This window comes from Notolabrus celidotus, chromosome 9 (assembly GCF_009762535.1).
Source record: "Notolabrus celidotus isolate fNotCel1 chromosome 9, fNotCel1.pri, whole genome shotgun sequence".
Classification (NCBI taxonomy): domain Eukaryota; kingdom Metazoa; phylum Chordata; class Actinopteri; order Labriformes; family Labridae; genus Notolabrus; species Notolabrus celidotus.
The window spans coordinates 24,242,394-24,261,632 of NC_048280.1; the positions used below are offsets into that span (position 1 = coordinate 24,242,394).

A 19,239-nucleotide genomic window follows, 5' to 3' on the forward strand; every position below is an offset into this window, starting at 1 on the left:
ACTGCCTGCTGACCTGAGGTCCATAACAACTGTCTCCACTTTAAAAAATAACTCAAAACATATATATTTTCTGAAGCGTATGAATGATATAATGACTGTTGTGACTGGATGCATGTACAGTCACAATTGCTGTTTGTTTGATTGCAGTGTCTGATGTATGTTGGGTGTATCTATTTTTGTTTTTTTTTGTTTTTATCTATTCTGTTTGGAAAAAGGTTTTTATGTTTTTAATTCTCCATGTAAAGCACATTGAACTTACGTGTAATCAAATGTGCTTTCTAAATAAAATTATAATAAAATTGATTTTGCTATTGCTATCTGAGTCTGCATCACATATCTTATTTTGGCATGTGCTTTGCAGATAATAAACTAAACACTGCAGCCAAAAAAGCCAGGTATATCCTCCCATTCGTGCCTGTTTGTACTGTTGCATGTACAAAATCAGCTGTCACCACTTCTCAGGAACTCAAATAAAATGATATATGAGGGTATTGTGCAATGACAGCTTTTGTAAAGGGGAGGAAGTTTCTTTACATCCTCCCTGTTCCCAAAAATGTCTCATGTCAGGAAACAGCAACATGATGACACATGTGTGGGTGGAAGGTTTAAATCACTTATAATCAGTCGTTTATAATGATTGTTGACATGCAGCCCATGAAACAGTGTAGCTTTAACTGTAACTCAATAATAAACAAAAATTAAAACTGCAGTGCTGTTGACATAAATACAGTATGGGATTATATCTGAATATGTAGGAGGATGGTTTCCTGTTACTTGGAAATGTTCGGGTTTCTGGCTACAGTGGGGTTTTCCAGAGTATGATGCAAGAGCTGTACAATCTTACAACTTAATCAGAATGTATTAGGGTGAAATGACAGAGGAAACTGGCATTTAATTCTGATTTGAATTAAACTTTATCTGTTGACTCAAACTTTTGACTTAAACTTTATCTTCAAATGAATCAGTCAATAAACTGTGCTGTACACAAAAAAAGATTAAAATAGAATTAAGTTAAAATACAAAAAAATAAGAAGACCCCCCATCCCCCTATCCCAATCCCGACCCCCAAACCCAAACCACAACCCATATGTAGGATTGAGAACATGATATATGGAAATAATAATAATAATACAAATAAAAAAGAAGTTGCCGAACGAACTGAGGAAACGCTGTCATGCAAACTTAATGAGGAAACACTGGAAGTAAAATAAAATGTATAAACTCATCAAAATAAAACACATTACTGGGATAAAGAAACACTAAAAGATTAACCCAGTAAAATAAACTCAGAGACTACATAAAAAATAAATACAGCAAAGTAAATGCTGAGAGGTAATCTGTAAAAATCATAAAATGATAAGATCTAATTAATAACTAAATAAATAATAAAATAATTCACCATAGATTAAAGAAAATTAAAAAAAGAAAAATAACTGAATTAATATCAAATATGTGTCTGTAATCATTTAAAATAAGGCAGTATATATAAAAAGTGTCTGATAAAAAGCTGCCTCACTGTGGGTCTTTTTTCTTACTTTTGGTACAATTAGGAGCATTTTGTTTCCTGACCTAATACATTTGCTTCCTTTATCTTCTATGAGAAACCTTATGAGAAAAGTAATGAGAGCATTAAAGTCTGTGGTGGACAAAGTACACAGAGTCATTACTTAAGTCAAAGTATAGATCCTCCTGTTCTAATATTACTCCAATACAAGTGAACGTTGCTCTGTTAAATTATTACTTGAGTTAAAGTACTGAAGTACTTCCTTTTAAAAATACCTAAGTATTCAAAGTACTTCTTACAAAATCTCCAAACATTGTATTTTTAAAATATATAAATGCAGTCAAGAATACATAGGAGTACATTCTGTTACATCATGTTTATTTAGAAACCGTCACTTGAAATCTCTAAAAACCATATCATGGAATAAAAACAGACACTAAGTTACTCCAAGCACAGACAACTTATTTTGAAACGTTCATCTGGAATGAAACAAATGTTAAGTAGCTCAACACGCTTTCTCAGGTTGGACAGTGAATGTTTGTATGTTTGGGCAGAGTGGGAAACAGGGTGAACAATTCAAATGATACGTATCATTCTTCATTTCAAAAACCTCAAACATGGGCTGAAGATATGACCATGGGTGCTCAGGTGGAGAATTATAGCCATCATTACCACCTTTAAATGATCTGCCTGATCTGACTGAAATCTTGGTCTGTGTTTGCTCCACAAATTCAAGAGCCGACTTCAGAGCAAAAGTAGTGAGTAACTAGAGCGTTGATAAAAAAATGTAGTGGAGTAAAAGTACAATAATTGTCTTCTGAATGTAGTGGAGTGAAAGTAATAAGTACCCCCCAAAAATAATACTCAAGTAAAGTACAGATACTCAAAAAATGTACTTAAGTACAGTACTCAAGTAAATTTACTTTGTTACTGTCCACCACTGATTAAAATATTGGACCATAAATGCATTAGTATTAAACTGAACTAGCCCTGTGATAGGTTGGCGACCTGTCCAGGGTGTACCCTGCCTTCCGCCCGAAGCACGCTGTGATAGGCTCCAGCCCCCCGTGACCCCTAACGGGATAAGCGGTCAAGATAATGGATGGATGGATGGATAAACTGAACTAGCGTACACCAGTCACATAGCCCTGTTATATTTTATACAGTCCATGGTTATATCAGAGTCTACCGCTAGGTGGCAGTAAGCAACTCCCCTGCGTGCGTTCTCCCGCAGAAGAAGAAGAGCTGCTGGTTTGTGATTTGTACACGGTAGCAGAAACAGCCTGCTGCAAAACCATCCAACCAAGAGGCAACCTCCAACCTGTCGTCCTGCATTTAACAACGCTGATCCGACCGTCCACACACAAAGAGGAGGCAGCTTAAACTGACAGCTTTTCGTGTGTTCATCGTTATCCGGGACACAATGAGGACGGGTGTCTTGTCTCTGACATTGTTTTTATGCCTCTGCTTGGTCACAGGTGAGTGAAAGTTGCGTTTTCTTCTCATTCAAAGAAATGTTTGACTCCACAATAATCCACATTAGCTAATTTGGCTACTTCCCGGTAAGTCATATCAATTCACGAAGCAAGGGGGGAGGGAAGTCTAAAGGTCACTGAACATGTCAGGGTTTGGGAGAATGAGAAACAGTCCATCTGTCTTTGGTATATATAATAGAACAAAAAGTTATGTTAATGCCTCTGCTTTTATATGTGAACTTAAAATATCCAGTGTTGTGTCCGAACAAGTTAAATGAAAATTAACTGAATGTAGTGACTGAAAATGTATCATGTGCTGTGATTAATTTATATCAATCAAACACCTCCAATTATCATTTTTACGATTTTACGACATTTGCACTATCGTAAAATCGTCCACACAAACAGAACTGACAGGGGACAGATACAGAAACTATGTGGTTGTATTACCTGTGAAACCTGATGGTATCGTAACAATAGGCCTCATTTACTCCATGTTTGATCTCCAGTCGCCTCTAAGCTCCTATTAAGTGCAGTGTACACAACAGAGTATACTTAGCAGCTTAATTATACGCCTAGACATCCAGCAACCCTGGTCCCAGCCTCAGTCTTTGTAATGTCACTCAGCTTGTTACAATTTGAGCAAACACAACTGAAGGTAGGGATGAGCATAATATATTCTGAATATAAAAGATGAAGAAGAAACAAGAGGTCAGCAGCCCATGTCCCTTACATAAAACATGTTGATATGATCAGCCAATAATGTAGTCGACAATGTCTGATACTTTCTATTTTTAAAAAATATATTTTTATTGAACTTGCCTGCCTGCTTACCCGATATCAACCCGACTGAGAACTTGTGGTCAATAATAAAGAAGATAATTTACAGTAATGGCAAGAAATACAGCTCAAAAGAGCATCTTTGGAAAGCCATTCAAGGTTCAGCTCACAGTGTCAGCAGAGAAGTCATCAGAAACCTCACTAAAACAGTTTACCAGTGACCTGTGAACCTCAATGAAAGAAAAGGAGGTTATATTGGACATTTGAGAAACACTTTAGATCTGAAATGTTTGAAAGACTTTAACAGTTTTATTTTGTATACAAATCTAAAGAAAACTGTTGTTTTTGTTGAAGTTTGTAGTAAATTTTATTATATTCACTCAATAGAACGTTTACAATGGTGCTTAGTTTTACATTTTCACAAGTTATATGCTCTTATCACCAACTTGCATAATAATTTGGCACGCTTATTTCTGCAGATTCTGCATTTATTTAAAAATACAGCCAACATACTTTGAAAAGCATCATTTAAACCACACAATTGAAGAAATATATTCACTATCTGACTTCTTGACAAATTTGAAAACGACTGTTGACATCATTTTCAAAATATTCACAAAAATGCAACTTGCATAACAATTTGGAACACAGTGTATGTATTTTGGGGCTCTTGTCCAAAAAAAATTCAAGAAATTGCGCCCCTAAAGGGTTAAGAAAAAGAATAAAATAACGCCCCATAGAGGTTTTTTATGAGCTAAGTGCACAATGTCAGACATGCATACTCAGGACATCAGGACGCACAAAACCCATATCCTAAAACCAACAGGAAGAGCGCCACCTAGCTTTGAATGTGGAAAAAGGCGCCCAAATAAGAGTGCATACTTTTATGAACTAGTCCTAGGATTTTTCTCCAATTCAGTCCCAACAAGGCACATTCTATAGTAGACACATTACGATTCAACGTTATCAGAAAAAAATTGTGAAATCAAAAAATTGGGGGCGTGACCGGCTGTCAAATTACGACAATGGGAATAGTTCTTATTAAAGCCTCTGGTTCAAATAGCATTTATCAATCATGCAACATTCAGCAGGCTTTGGTCTGCACAAGAAAATCAGATAAATCTGCTGTAGCAACATCCTGGCTCTCATCAAGGGTAATCTTATGACAATGTATTTATCTCTAAACAGATGTCTGCATGCAAGATCAGCTAGAAATCTGCTTTAGATCCGAGTTTTAAAACTGAGCAACAAATCTGCTTGGGCTGGCTCACCAAACTATTCAGCATTTAGATTTCCGGACTTCCTGGAATACATCAGACTTGATTGATTAGACCTTCACGCAACAAATAGGCATAAAAGTTGTTTTCTTAAGGCTTTTAAATTCAATCAATCAACCAACCAAATGGTTTGTATAGCGCCAAATCACAACAAACTGCATCTCAAGACACTTTTAAGTAGGTCTAGAGCTTACTCTGTCAAATTATTAACAAAGACCCAACATTAAGACAGGATACAATCCAGTCCACTCTTACTGACACGACTTGATCTTATCTCATCTTATTCCACCATTAGCATTGCACCTTGCAGTATTTAGCTAGTTACAGCGGCAAGGAAAAACTTTCTCTAAAAGGCAGAAACCTCGAGCAGAACCAGACTCATGTTAGACAGCCATCTGCTTCGATTGAGTTGGGGTCAAGCTAATCACAAGAAAATCTGTTAAATTTTCAGGTTCACACCAAGGAAATGACAGTGAGTGTTTCACAGGCATCTACAGGCGTGAATATCGTTTTGCTTTTGATCAGACCACATGGTCACTTGTACGGCTGCTAACTGAACGGTAAATGATGAAGTGCATAGAAAAAGAGGCTTACGCTGGAAGTCATCTATTGCTAACCACTGGCTGCCAGATTGCCAAAAATGTTGGCCATTGTTCCCTGACACATTCATTGTCTTGAGACAATAGGTCATGGGTTCACAGACTGGATGATATTGTATCATCTGTGTTTTTCTGTTTGTGTTCTGCTGTCGAAATATCACAGTTTTTGTTTTATTTTCGTTATTGCAGGGTTTGCACTGGAGGAAACTATCAACAGAGGGGCTGCAATCCAATCAGATCAACAAAAGATCAATGCCAATCAATCAGATGGATCCAGCTCCAAGGGAGTAGAAAACACAATTGACCCTGATGGAGGAAATGCATCAAATCTAGCATCGAACAATACACCAAGGACCAAGGAGAACACACCACCAGTAGAGGGGAATGGCAAGAATATAAATACACCAATAGTGGCGATAAAAGAGACGGTAAAGAAGGAGAAGACAGAAACAGTAGATCTGGAAGTGAAGAATAAAACAACACCGGAGGCAAATAAACCGATGACAGCAAAAAAACATACAAATACAACAGAGGCGACACCGAATCAAATGACGACAAAAGAGCTGGTAACGGAGGAGATGACAACAGAAGTTGATGCGGATGTGAAGACTACAACAACAACACCGGAGGCCAATACACCAACGACGGCAAAAGTACATGTGGATGCAAAGACTATAAAGACAACAACAGAGGCGACACAGAAACAAATGACGACAAAAGAGACGGTAATGAAGGAGAAGACAACAAAAGCAGATGTGGCTGTGAAAACTAAAACGACAACAACAGAGGACGGAAAGAATGAAAATAAACCAAAAAAGGAAGAAGAGAATAGAAATGACATGAATGACGCAGAAAGCAGTCATTTCTTCGCCTACCTTGTGACTGCTGCTGTGTTGGTGGCAGTGCTCTACATCACTTACCACAACAAGCGAAAGGTACTTGAACTTTACTTTGGCACACTTCCTGACCCAGATTTGAGTTGCAAACATATTTGTGCAAACCATTTTGGTTTGTGGGCTCAGGTTACAGAGAAAGGAAGACGGTAGAATTTTAATCTTAGCCTTCAAAAGTCAGAAATCATTCTGCTACTTATTCATACGAAGCTTTGTGCTCCTCTTTTAATACTACCCTAGTTTAATCAAGTTGAGCAAGACTATCAGAGGTAAGTCTACCTCCTCTGTGTACCCATGGCAGTGTCATTCAGGGAGCATCATTTGCCTTCAGCTAAATGTGTGGTACATGGTGTTCATTTGTGAGTTTCAGATATATTTCTTAGGCTGAACAGGCAAATAAAAATTCAAAGACACATACTCCAGGTAAAGATGGGTATTTGGAATATACGCTAAAAGCTTACGGTTCCTTAGCTTTGATAGAAACTAGGTAAAAGCATTTCATATAACTAAACTGTCTAGTATACTAATCTTCTATATAGATGAATCTTAACTTTATATTTATTTTCATAATAATATTTTACAACTATATTTTGATAACGTGTTTTGAATGAAAGTATTCTTGAGTTTGATTGAAAACTCTCCAATACATTGTCCTCTGCTTCTTCCAGATAATTGCCTTCGTCTTGGAGGGAAAGAGAGCCAGAGCAGCACGTCGACCTAAATCCTCAGATTACCAGAAGCTTGAGCAACATGTAAGTTGTTGATGTGAAGGATTGCTACCTTTTTAGAATCAAATACATTATATGTGTGTGTCATTCTTTGTTCTTCTTCTTCTTCCAGATGTGATCTTGTTAAGCCATTGCCTGGAGCAGCCGGAAACACTGGGGCTGATGTCTGAAGTGGGTGAATGCATACTGGCTGTAGCTATTCCCCTGGTGTGCTCTGTGTTGCTTCCACATTCTTACCTTTTAGATGCTTATCGTATGACTATGCATATGACACCATTGCCTTATTGAGAGATTTATTGACATGCAGTGGAGGTTGTTATAAGCATGCTGTTTTGCACTTGTGTCTTTTCCACTTTGAAGGTAATTTTGCAATTTAACCTGACTAAGGTTTTGACTCAGGATATTTCAGTAGCAGATGAGAATATTAGCTTTGTGGACTTCAGTCTTTGTACAGTACGTCAGTAATTACACTGTGTACTTTAATAAGCCATCTGACATTGTTTTACTGACAGTGTGTAATTCCTTTATGGCTATGTGAAATGTTTGTTAAAATGTATCAAGAGTCCTTTTAGGTGTATGGAAGTATCACAATGGGGTTTCTACTCATGCTCATAACCATGCAGTGTTGGCGAAATGAATGTAAAAGAAACCTATCATTTCCAAATGACATGTTAGAACAGTACTAACCCTCTTTACCCTCATATAATGTGAGATAAAGGCTGTGCTTAAAGTAATAGTTTGACAATAAAAAAATTGATTGTGTGGAGTTAGATGAAAAGAACTATATCACTCCAATATCTCAAAGTAAAGTGTAACATTTGATATCAGTATGCATAGCCCAGCATAACTTCTGAAAATAGGGAAACAGCAAGCTAGACTACATCCAAAGTTAGCTAAATCCAGCTTCAATTAGCTCCAAAGTACACACATTATCTCTTTTGACTCCGGCCAACACTTAACATTGTAAAAACATGTTACTGTTTGAAAGTGTGTGACTTCAAGAGCATTTATGCTAAGCTAAGCTAGCCGCCTGATGCCTGTAGCTTCATACTTAGAATACGGCACATTTTCTCATCCGACTCCGGGTAAACTAGCAATAGCATGACGATCAGATATGTTGAAGAAATCCTATGAAAATACAGCCAACAATTATTTTCAGCTGCTGTCAGGGTGTCTGATATACACGTAAAAGCCTCTATTTAACCACAAGATTGTGGCAAGACTGGTGTAAAAATATTGGGTCTATTTTTCTCTGTAATACTGAATACTTTACTGTATGACTACCCAACACCTCTGTGGCCAGTTATGTGCCGTTTGTAGCGTTGAAACTCTGATCTAAAATGTTTCAGGTTTGAATCTCAAAACTGTTTTGTTGGAGGAAATTAGCCCACAACTGCACTGTGGACTGGTGGAAGTGCACTATAAGATACAATGTCTTTCTTGGGATAGGCTTACCACTTATAATTTAATTGTAGAGTAGATGTGTTTGTGTTCAGAGATAACAGATGACTTGTGCCAAATTGTGAACATTTTAACTGTGAGTTGTCTTTCTTGTTTTTGCCTGTTTGCTCACTGAAGACTATGTGGCAGTCATAACGTCAAGAGCCTTCCATGTCATAATGAAAGGACATCTTACATAAATAATGGTTTCCTGGAAGAAAAATGTCTGTCTTTAAAACTTCTATTTTTGTTGTGCAACATGCAAAGAATTGTTGGCGTTTTTATAATTCAAATTTTGTTTACAACAAACTACTATTTTCATCTGTGACAAAAGCACCATAATTAATTTAAAATCAAGAGTCATTCTTTCATACTGTCATACTAAAATTAGCATGAAATACGCATGTTTTCAAAATGTTTATCAAGGCTATACAATTATTTATTTGACTTGGTAAGGAATTGCTTTCCATACATCTGTCTTTCAAAACTACGTTTGCACAGATGTTTGTTTGCTAAACCAATTCAGAAGATTGCTGATCTGAAAATAAAAGCTTTTTGTATATTTGAGTCTGAGTTGACTTTGATTGGCTTCTTTTTGCTTGCTGAAAAAGTACATTACTGATTTAAGGCCTCTTCAATTAAAGCCCATGAGTTAGTGTAACAGTTAGCATTTAGATATTTTATTTGATAGAGAACAAATGCAAGTTGAAAAAGTCCTGCATACAAAATTACACAAAGCATCATCAGAAGACTGGGCCCTTATTATCAGAAGTACTGTAAGATCACATGGGACGCTTAAAAACAACCTTGGCTTCATTACACAGGATTAAGTTTGACCTAATAGTTTATACAAGGAAAGTCTTTTTTTGAAACCACCTGTTACTACCCACAAATGTAGTATGCAGTACGTACTGCATATTACATACGTTTAAAGGTAGTATGTAGTATGACTATTCAGTTGGATCTGTTCTGCAGTGTGCCGGGTCAGGCGTCGGAAAGCAGAAGTAAACAACGACAAAGCACACAGCGCAACTGCTTCTTTAACACCACTTAAGATTTAAAAAGTTAAGAAGTGGTTTATATTGAATTTAATAATTTTCAAAGCACCTAAAAACTGAGTGCCCCCGTCATATAACGAAAAAGAAGAAGCGTAACGTTAGCGCTGTGCATTATGGGAAACAGTACATGAGGGTCGACTGGTCCGATGCATACTGAAAAATTTTCCCGGATCAGTATGACATCTGGGTAGTTTTGGCATACTGCAGATTTTGTTCTTTTTCAAATACTGCATACTACATACTCAGAGGTGTCAAGTAACAAAGTACAAATACTTCGTTACCTTACTTAAGTAGAAAGTTTGGGTATCTATACTTTACTGGAGTAATTATTTTTCTGCTGACTTTTTACTCCTTACATTTTAGAAATAGCCTTGTTACTCTTATTTCATTTCGGCTTGTTTTTATTCCAAAAATGTATCCCGACAAATCGCGACATCCGGATAGAGTGAATTTGATAGTGGTTGGACCAGAAGTATAAACATGATACATTATAATATTCATATAACATTATAGTCATTATGGCCTTTAGAAACATGTTTTTTTGGGAGGTGGGGTAGTGCACTATAGGCCCCTGTGGAACAGCCTAAGTTTTTGTCCTTAATGGCATTTTTTCCCCTTACATTACTTTTACTTTTATACTTTAAGTAGTTTTGAAACCAGTACTTTTACACTTTTACTTGAGTAAAAAGCTTGAATTGATACTTCAACTTCTACAGAAGTCTTTTTAAACCCTAGTATTTATACTTCTACTTGAGTAATGAATGTGAATACACATGTAATGTGTAATGTGAATATACATGTAGATACACAATGCAACAATTCTCAAAGCAGAATTCCATATTTCTATTTTTTGTACTATTTAACTACTATTTTTATAATGTAAAAACTACCTCTGCAACTCACCACTGCACTTTATCATATTATTTTGGCCTGTACATATTAGTCAAGCCTATTTGTTGTTTCTTTGTATTTATAGCTAAGGTTATTGTTATTATATTTTTATTTTATTTTTTATTGTAGTTCTTATTCTTATTCCTATTCCTATGCCTTGTACAAAGAGAGCACAGTTTACTAAAGTCAAATTCCTTGTGTGTTCAAGCATACTTGGCGAATAAAGCTGATTCTGATGATTCTGATTCTGAATACTTTTGACAGCTCTGTACTGAATGTTGGCCAAATCATAATGTGCTACTAATATAGTGGGCGGTTTCAAAAACATCCAGTGTGTATGCAGCATCTCACTGCTGTAGTTGTTAAAGGTGGAGCCATTATATTTACTTTGAGTATAGTTTGCTTGAGTTCATTTTTAAATGCTTTCTCCGCCTGTCCTCTTTAAGTGAAACTGTTGAACCTAGCAGGAAATTCAAACAGGGAATAATCTGGAGGAACTGAAACCACCTTTTGAACTAAAATGTGACACAGGCCCCAATCATTGACAAATAACATTGAGGAATAATTGGTTTAATCTTTAAAAAAATACATTGATAGTTTGAGGCTTATTATTTACAATATACAAAGATGTCAAATAGATGTAGGAGAATAGATGCTTGTAATTACTCCTTTCCGGGAAGCACATGTTCCTTTACTTGAGTAAACATCATTAATCACCACAGGGATGTTACACACACAGAGCAATATGTTCCTCTGTTGACTTATGTCCCTGCAGAGCAGCACAGGGACTTCTTCACAGTGACATCATATTCCTGGCTTCCTCCTCATAAATGTCTGCTATCTCTCCAATGGGGGAGTCGACCATATGGACAGAGTTACACCCACGCAGCTCCACCTCATACCTCACGAGCTGCTTCCAGAAGCCATTATTTGGCCTCGCTATGGGTCTGCAGGACTTCACCCACCTGTGGGCGTCCAGGAGCGTCACGCCGCGGTGCTTCATTAGATAGGCCATGCAGAGGGTGGAGGAGCGGCTCACACCGGCATTACAGTGCACCAAAGTCCGACCTCCTTGAACCACAATCTGCTCAATTTTGTCTGCAACTTTGTCAAAGTGCTCACAAAGAGGAGACACGGGGGAGTCAGATAACGGGATGTGTATGTATTCCTCCACCCCTGGAGGAGAAGAGCTGCTGCCCCTGGTTTCAGTGACGTTCACTATGCAGGTAATGTTGCACCGAGTCACCTGGGAGGAATCGTTAGCCGCTCTGCTGTTACTGAGATACAGATGGTCGGTGATTCGGCACAGGCCTGACAGACCTGGAGGTCCAGACCGAAGCATTAAGAATGTGAAGTTCACCGCTCCTAAACTGCAGGTAGACTTCATAAAGTTACAAAACAGCGCTAAAGTAGCATGGGAGTGTTGTAGGGCTCTGTGAAGAAGCTACTGCTGGATGTGTAAGGCAACTCAGGAAGGCCAAATGTATAAGAGCGCATACTGTGTCGCCCCCTGCCGGATGGGCTTTTCACTACGTTTTTGTCCTTTATCACAAAGAAACATCCAAATTATTCAAGATTCAAGTTTCAAGAAAGCTTTATTGCCAAGTGAGCTCGCACACTCAAGGAATTTGACGTGGTGAATGGAGCACTGGTACTTAACAACAAGACAGTAAGGACACAACAAGACAGTAAGGGCAATAAACACAAATCCAAAAATTCTAAATAAAAATACTATCTGTACAAAGAAAGGTAAATAAGTACTTTTAAAGATATGAAATAAGTTAAAATTAGCCTAAGCCAGAGAGCACATGTAGTAGATGAATATAATAAGATATGTTATGGAATAATTTACAATATTGCACATGGATATTGAGGTATTGGACCGGAAATCAAAGTATTGAACATGTATGTGATATATTACAGGAGTCTTTAGTGGTTTACAGTTTGATTGTTTATGAGGGATACGGCCTGAGGGAAGAAGCTGCTCCAGTGCCGGGATGTTCTGGTGCTCAGAGTTCTGAAGCACCGGCTGCAGGGCAGCAGGTCAAAGAGGTGGTTACCCTGGTGAGAGGGGTCTGTGAGGATTTCCCCTGCCCTTTTCCTCATCCTGGAGGAGTACAGGTCCTAGAGAGAGGGCAGGGGGGCGCCGATGATCTTCTCTGCAGCCCTGACTGTCCGTTGCAGTCTCCTCATGGCTGATTTGGTTGCAGAACTGAACCAGACAGTGAGGGAAGAGCACAGGACAGACTCAATGACTGCAGAGTAGAACTGTATCAGCAGCTCCTGTGGCAGGTTGAACTTCCTCAGCTGGTGGAGGAAGTACAGTCTCTCCCACTTCTGTCAATGTACGCAGATGGGTTACACAAATTAGGCTGACATCTTTCACAGTCACGCTGGGAGTATTTTTATACGATTCCAGTATGACTAGGGCAACTGTTGGTTAATGTAATGCTATAATAATGTAACAACATAATTATAATCTACCAATATGGTTAGACCCTAAAAGTCATGCAATTATTTCAAGATACATACATTGAAAAGTGTTGTTATTACTGTTTAAACCAGTTGGTCTTTATCAAGTTGGCAGTGCAGTTCAAAGTAAAAAGAGCTAGGCCAAGTTAAAAAAAAACATATCATGCAGGCTATTTTGAAGAATTGTTGCCATGTTAGAGGTCTGCTTAATTCACATTTAGTCAGTGGTGCACAATGTACACGTCTTCATTACTTAAGTCAAAGTATAGATCCTACTGGTCAAATATTACTCCAATACAAGTGAAAGTAGTTCCATCAAATTATTCCTTGAGTTAAAGTACTGGAGTACTTGCTTTTGAAAATACTTCAGTATTCAAAGCACTTTTTGGGTGCAGTCAAAAATGCACGTGTGTTTTCTGCTACGTTATGTTTATCTAGAAAACATTATTTCAAATCTGTAAAAAGTATACAGTGAAATATTAACAGTGACTAAGTTACTACAAGCACAGATGAGTTGGTTTAAAATGTTCATCTAGAATAAAACAAGTTTGTTAGCTACAGACCTCGACATGCTTTCTCAGGTAGATGTCGATGCTTGGTAGGCTGTAATGAGGTTTGTGTGGTAAACGGATCAGAGATTTACAACAATACGATTCATTCTTTATTTCAAAAACCTCAAACATGGGCTTAAAATATGTCCATGGTGCTCAGGTAGAGAATCATCATCCTTCTGGTCCATAGCAATCATTACCACAACTAAATAAACAGACTTATCTGAATAAGGTTTGCTCTGCCTTTGCTCTAGGCTCACCCGAGGTATGGCTACACCATTTAGACAAACCAAACGCAAGTACACAAACAGTTTACGGTCTTTGGGATCCGATTTAAGAAAAGAAAAGAAGTTCATCAGCTGACTTTAAAGCAATAGTATTGAGTAACTAGAGACAGAGACAAATAGTGGAGTCAAAAGTATGATATTTGTCTTTCAAATGTGGTGGAGTAAAAGCAATAAGTTCCCCAAAAAATAATACCAAAGTAAAGTACAGATACTCATAAAATGTACTTAAGTACAGTACTCAAGTAAATTTACTTTGTTACTGTCCACCATTGCATTTACTCAGTTTTGATCACTGATGTACAACAGGTTTTCAGTATGTAGTAGAAAAGTCTTCACTTTATTTTTGTGCACATTACAATTAAACTGTGCTTGGAGTCACACTTAGAACTCACTCCAACATATGATGAGTCAAAATCTTATGAGGAGCTCTAAATTTGCTCTTCCTACAGCTCCCTCTACCTCCACTCTGAGGCCAACAACTGCTCCTACACATGTCTTATTTCATTTACAAACAACAGGAAATCCTTTTAATCCTATTAATTATAACCTGTCTTTTTAGATTCACAAAGTTCTTCACAAAAACTGACAAGAAATCACAGTTATTGAAATGTCACTGACATATTGACAAAAAGTTACAATGGATTCTGGGAATTAAGCAAAACATCCCAATATACAAGACACCAAAAATCATCAAGATTAAGTTTGATGATTAAGCTGTGTCTCTGATATTAATGCTAAACACCATTTGTAGATAAATCAGAGTTAGAAATTATTACATGTGTTTTGGAGCTCGACCATGTACAATTAAGTTTAACATTATTAGGCAAGGCAAGGCAGCTTTATTTGTGTAGCGCATTTCATACACAAGGGCAACATTTAGACAAGCATAATGGAGCACAACTAAAATGACAAATAACCTATAATAAAACATTGAAAAGAAAAGGAAAATTAGAAATATATCAAAAGTAAATTTAAGTTTTGAAATTTGCATTTAATATGAGTTAAAATAAACAAAGATAGGTGTTAAATAAAAAGGTCTTAGTCTTTGATTTAAAAGAGGTGAGAGTTGGAGTGGAGTGGACCTGCAGCTTTCAGGGAGTGTGTTCCAGATATGTGGTGCGTAGTGACTAAACGCTGCTTCACCATTTTTCGTTCTGACTCTTGGGACTGGAAGCAGACCAGTACCTGATGACCTCAGAGGTCGAGATTGTTCATAAAGTAGCAGCAGATCAGCAATGTATTTTGGGCCTAAACCATTCAGTGCTTTATAAACCATCAGCAGGATTTTAAATCCTATTAACAAACTATAGCCAATGTGTAGTGTGTCCCTGTCAGTGAAGTTATAGTCTATGAGACTAGTGGTGTCTTTTTGGTTCGAGGTGATCTCTTTCAGCTGCTGGTGGAGCCTGCAGGCAGTCCTCTGTTGCCCGGGAAACACAGATGGTGGATGAAGGGCGCGCATACAAAGGAGTATAATAAACCTGTGGCAGCAGCTGGAGACCGAGCACGCTCATTAATTCAGCTCTGTGCTCTCCTGCTTCGTCAAAGACGTCGCTGTTCTCTTTAATACTTCCCATCCATTCTCTTTGTCCTGTTGTGGCTTCCGGCTCCCACTTTATCCTGTATTCTCCCCGGACCGGACCAGTCACTGCGCAGCTGTTGTTGGCACTCCCCACATCTGCTCGTCTCTGCTCGGCAGCCATACAGACACACGACGCTCCTCCGCGGCTCATGTTAGTGCGGAGCGTGTAGTCCAGAGGGCGAGCAGCCTTTTCCTGCAGGCGGCTGACAGAGCACACACACACGGCGTGGATGTACAGGTCAGAGAGCGTTGACTCAACATGGACGAAAATAGAAAAAGAAGAAGAAGAAGAAGAAGAGGAAGAAGAAGAAGAAGAAGTGATCGTTTCTCACGGTTTGATGCTACGGATAGGTGCATGTGGCGCTGAAGATCACTGGTAGGAAAAATGGCCTTATCCTCCCACGTCTTTTTTATGCAACGTTGATCTTTTGCTCATCAAACGGGTTTATTTAGGCTACTAACCATCTTCGACTCAATAACTTCGTGCAAAGGAGGGTCTACGTCTGTAGTCTTTTCTCATTCCGAAATCATAAGAGCTTAAGAATGAAATTAAATAATCAAAAGGAAATGTACTTTTTAAAATAGAAAAGCCATAGGCTCATATATTACATTGGAACTAAGACATTTTACACTTTGGTCATATTTTTGCTTAAAGCAGTGCAGTCTATATTATAGCAGTGGCGTACTCAGGCTGTTTGAAGGACAGGGGCGAAAAAAGGGCACCTCCTTTCAAACCCCTGGTACTCACAGTTTAGGGTGAATTTAAATGTATTGAGGCAATGGGGCACTGGTGGCCTAGCGGTCTAGGTGCCCCACATACAGAGGCTACAGTCTTTGTCGCAGGGGTTGCCAGTTTGATTCCCGGCCGCGATCATTTCCTGCATGTCTTCTCCCGCTCTCAACTCCCAACATTTTGGCTTCAGCTGTCCTATCAAATAAAGGCAAAAACCTCAAAATAAACTTCAAAAAAAAAAAAATTGAGGCAGTGTTCACAAGAGGGGGTCTGGTGAATATTTATGAGACCATTTTTGCTGGAAACTGAATTATAAAAAAGGAAAACACAAAACTATTAATTTACTTCTTGTTATTTTATTTATTGTGTTTTAATCCCTATGTAAAGTAGCCTTGAGTGATGAGAAAAGCGCTTTTAAATAAAATGTTTTATTATTATTGTTACTTCTTATTGTAACTATCAATTATACCACATAAATAACATAACATAATGAACAACATGGGTATCCAGAGTTTTTAAACGTTTTATACATTTAAGGGGCATCCAGGGGCACTTCTTTAGGTTTTTTATATTGATGGGGCAACTAGAGGGCACTTTTCATGCATTTCACTCTGAAAGGGCACCAGAGAAGGCCAATTTTAATTCTTTATCTACTACAGTGGAATCCAAGAGGGCACTTTAGCTAATATTCTTTGAGACATGATGGCCCCTGAGTACACCACTGCAGTACAGCAAATTATTTTATTATTTCCACTTACTGTAGATTATCCATGACAGGAGCTGCAGCCACTATATGTTTACACTGCTTGGAGCAAAGAAATGTACAAAAAATACATGTCGAACATTAGTGCTGATCTTGAATTCCAGTTTTACGTATGTATTTAGATTCATTTAAGGCCCCTTTAATACAACAAATGCATTATAAAACCTTGCTGTAATATCACATATAGATTTGTAACACCGTTAATCATGCTTTTATTTTATAGGTGACCTTGTGGTCAGTGTTACATGGACAGTGTGGATTCATCCCCAGAGCTGCTGACATATCTGAAGTCAGAAACGAGGAGGACCCGACAGCAGGACAGGTTATGTGTACAGGCTGAGTTTTCTTTAGTAGAACCTTGAAGGAGGCTCAGTTTCATTGTTCAGTAGTAACATATAGAGGGATAACAGTGTTACATATATAACTCTAATTGAGCCAAGACTATGTGACTTATATGGTAAAGCAGTGGGTGCATTTTAGTCCCATTTGTCTCAAAAAAGAGGTCAAAAATTTAAAAGGGAAGAAGTCCCTGGGGTCTCTTTGGAGAACAGTTGAGTTGCGTCCCACTTTTTCTGCTGCTTTCTGTTCTGTTTCCTCTCCAGCTACATCGATGGAAAAGCAGATCAGGGCTCGCACTAGACCTCAGCAGCTGCATCATCGCTCCATCGCCCTCTGCTGCACTGCTTCACAAAGAGGACCCGTCTGTAGATTTACACCACGGTGACTTTTATTTCCCTCATACTCACTTTACACTCCACACTGAGACTTGTTAAAGAGGTCTAGATGAATATAAACTGCTTTTGCCCACATACAGTAGGCGTTGCTCTGTGTATGTGTGTGTGTGTGGGTTTGTGTGCGCTAAGCCTCAATGCTGGCTGAGATTAGTTATGTGTTAAATCACTGCCATATTCTCTGCTATGTGCTATACTGTGCTTTGCAGGATTACAGTGAAGAGAGGAGATAAACCAACCTGAAAGTGAAGACCATATGACGAAATCAGATTAGCATAATCAGCTCTTCTGAATCATTATTCAACATTATGCAGGATTATATGGGAAATGTTTGCATTTTTAGTACACTAGGAGGGTATTATGCCTATGTGAAGGTTTTTAAGGAGGAAGGAAACAGATCAATCTTTAAAATCACACCAAAGTTCACCTTCATTTTTCTTTCTGTTTCTGAAACAGCTGTTGTGTCGTACTTCCTGCTGTGATCGACGCATGGTGCCATTCTTGCTGTCCCGTACCCTCAGGGGAACAGGATCAATGTTCCCGCAACATGAGATGATTTCTGATGCATCTGTGTTTCAGTCAAATAGGCTTCAAGTAGATAAAACAATCTTTGAAATCACTGTCAGTGCGTTCACATCTAACAGGAAGGTGTTTCACTGGAGTCCAAAATGATTTACTGCAATGTTTTCTGCTGTCTTGTGACCAATCCTAATATAGCCTCATCCACCTGCACTGTATTTTCTTTTTGTCTGATCAAAAACACTGCAGCAGCCAAACACCTCTTGTGCATTTTTTTTCTTTCTCTACTTTGTGCAGTGACCTCTCTGCTCTGTTACTGTGGTTACTGTCTAACACCTTCTCCCTGTGTAAGAGGAGGTTCACCAATGCTGTCCTAGCTTCTCAAAGAAACTAGCATGTATCTGTGCCAGATCCAGAAAGGAAAGCTCTGATATTCTGAGCCAGTAATGTTTAAAAAAAAAAATCTACTGTGAGAAGGATGACTAGTTTTCTCACATTTTGATGATGTGTTATTCACACAGTATGCTTTTTGTTTGTCTTGAAACAATACGTACTCTGTGTATTTATACTGTTGTGCGTGGGCGCACGTGTGTGTCTGTGGGAGTGCATGTGTTTGTGTGCATGTGCGTTTGTTCTTTGTGTATGTGTGTGCATGTGTTTTTTCTCAGAAATTTGCAAGGGTATTGAAGCTACTAGCTGCTTATTGATGATTTGTAGAGTTAAAAAATCTAGAGTGCTCTTCTTTTAGCCTCTAAATATACCAGACACGAGAGAAAAAAGTATTTACAGATGATTATTAGCATCAGATTCGGCCTGGTGGAGGTGATGGGAAGGCCGGGATTCTTGTGATTCAGATAACCACATAAATGTTTGAGAAGATTAATGGTGTGTAGTTTTATAATGATGCCTGCTGGCTTCAATTAAACTGTCCTGATGCCCACACCCCATCATCTGAT

The 19,239-nt window shown here is 38.2% G+C and overlaps 2 protein-coding genes and 1 long non-coding RNA gene across 3 annotated transcripts; 2 read left to right on the plus strand and 1 right to left on the minus strand.

Moving 5' to 3' along the window:
* Positions 1–2,730: 2,730 nt before the first annotated feature.
* On the plus strand, positions 2,731–9,263 carry tgoln2 (trans-golgi network protein 2). The gene is made up of 4 exons (XM_034691918.1): positions 2,731–2,982; positions 5,825–6,570; positions 7,197–7,280; positions 7,369–9,263. The coding sequence occupies exons 1-4, from the start codon at positions 2,928–2,930 to the stop codon at positions 7,372–7,374; spliced, it is 891 nt and encodes a 296-aa protein (XP_034547809.1). The 5' UTR covers positions 2,731–2,927; the 3' UTR covers positions 7,375–9,263.
* A 1,936-nt stretch (positions 9,264–11,199) lies between these two features.
* LOC117818878 (dual specificity protein phosphatase 18-like) lies at positions 11,200–12,135 on the minus strand. Its single transcript, XM_034692003.1, has one exon. The coding sequence runs from the start codon at positions 12,030–12,032 to the stop codon at positions 11,439–11,441; it is 594 nt and encodes a 197-aa protein (XP_034547894.1). The 5' UTR covers positions 12,033–12,135; the 3' UTR covers positions 11,200–11,438.
* A 2,906-nt stretch (positions 12,136–15,041) lies between these two features.
* Positions 15,042–18,540, plus strand: LOC117819610. The gene is made up of 3 exons (XR_004632573.1): positions 15,042–15,913; positions 17,257–17,753; positions 18,221–18,540. It is a non-coding gene; the product is annotated as an uncharacterized LOC117819610 (long non-coding RNA).
* Positions 18,541–19,239: the final 699 nt, after the last annotated feature.

Coding starts and splice junctions, on each gene's coding strand:
- LOC117818878 (XM_034692003.1), bottom strand. CDS start 12,032: ATGAAGTCTACCTGCAGTTTAGGAGCGGTGAACTTCACATTCTTAATG.
- tgoln2 (XM_034691918.1), top strand. CDS start 2,928: ATGAGGACGGGTGTCTTGTCTCTGACATTGTTTTTATGCCTCTGCTTG. Junction 2,983..5,824: donor ATGCCTCTGCTTGGTCACAG/GTGAGTGAAAGT, acceptor TCGTTATTGCAG/GGTTTGCACTGGAGGAAACT. Junction 6,571..7,196: donor CTTACCACAACAAGCGAAAG/GTACTTGAACTT, acceptor TGCTTCTTCCAG/ATAATTGCCTTCGTCTTGGA.